The sequence below is a fragment of the Pyrgilauda ruficollis genome, unplaced genomic scaffold, assembly GCF_017590135.1.
Source record: "Pyrgilauda ruficollis isolate IOZ18807 unplaced genomic scaffold, ASM1759013v1 scaffold3703, whole genome shotgun sequence".
NCBI lineage: Eukaryota > Metazoa > Chordata > Aves > Passeriformes > Passeridae > Pyrgilauda > Pyrgilauda ruficollis.
This window is the reverse complement of record NW_024525161.1, coordinates 605-1,526: the sequence shown is the minus strand read 5'-3', so window position 1 is coordinate 1,526 and position 922 is coordinate 605. Positions and strand designations below refer to the sequence as shown.

The window sequence follows — 922 nt, the reverse complement described above, 5'->3', positions numbered from 1 at the left end:
TGTACCCAGGTGTGCCCAGGTGTGCCTAGCTGTACCCTGGCTGTACCCGGCTGTACCCGGCTGTTCCCGGCTGTGCCGTACCTGCGCAGGCGGAAGGAGAAGACGTTGTTGCGGAACAGCCGCTGCTCCATCATGTTGTCGAAGACGGGCCGGGCGGGGCCGGCGGCCGCGCCGGGGAACGCCAGCCCCAGCACGCCGTCGAAGCGCGCCGCCGCGAAGGCCAGCCCCGGCAGCGCCACGGCCTCGGCGAACGTCTGGTTGGGCACGGACACGTTGGATATCTGTGGGGACAGGGACACGGTGACACGGTGACAGTGACACAGGGACAGTGACACAGGGACACCAGGCCCAGCCCCACCCAGGACCCCTCCCCAGGACCCCCGCCCACCGTGAGCGTGTCGGTGCTCAGGAAGCCGCGGAGGCTGCCGCTGCCGTAGCTGATGGCGAAGGCGCTGCCGTTGGCCCGGTGGGTGCAGGACAGCAGCGGCTGGTAGTGGGGGTGGAGCCCTGCGGGACACGCCCACCCACCTCAGACCACGCCCACTCCCCCTCAGACCACGCCCACTCCCCTCAGATCACGCCCCTTCCACAGAGCCCACTGTGCACAGGCTCCACCCCCAGGCACCACTCCTCACTCAGACCACGCCCCCTTCAAGCCCCACCCCTCTCAGTCCAGGTAAAGCACTTGAGGCTCCGCCCCAACCACACCCTGTCCTAGACCACGCCCCTCCGCTCCTAAACCACGCCTACTTACATGACCATGCCCCACTATGCCACATCCCCTCTAACAAACCACGCCCATTTACCGGCCACGCCCCACCAGGCATAAACCACGCCCATTCCATCTTGCCATGCCCCACTAGGCCCCACCCACCACTCAAAACAAGTCCTCTCTGCCCTGATAGGCTCCACCCACCACATA

General features: G+C 66.7%; 1 protein-coding gene across 1 annotated transcript; it reads right to left on the bottom strand.

Moving 5' to 3' along the window:
• Positions 1 to 81: 81 nt before the first annotated feature.
• Positions 82 to 507, bottom strand: LOC121358122 (cathepsin D-like; the record flags this gene model as incomplete). Its single annotated transcript, XM_041476051.1, has 2 exons — positions 82 to 281; positions 389 to 507. Coding segments are annotated over 2 exons (319 nt in total), but the record flags the coding sequence as incomplete, so codon positions are not given.
• Positions 508 to 922: the final 415 nt, after the last annotated feature.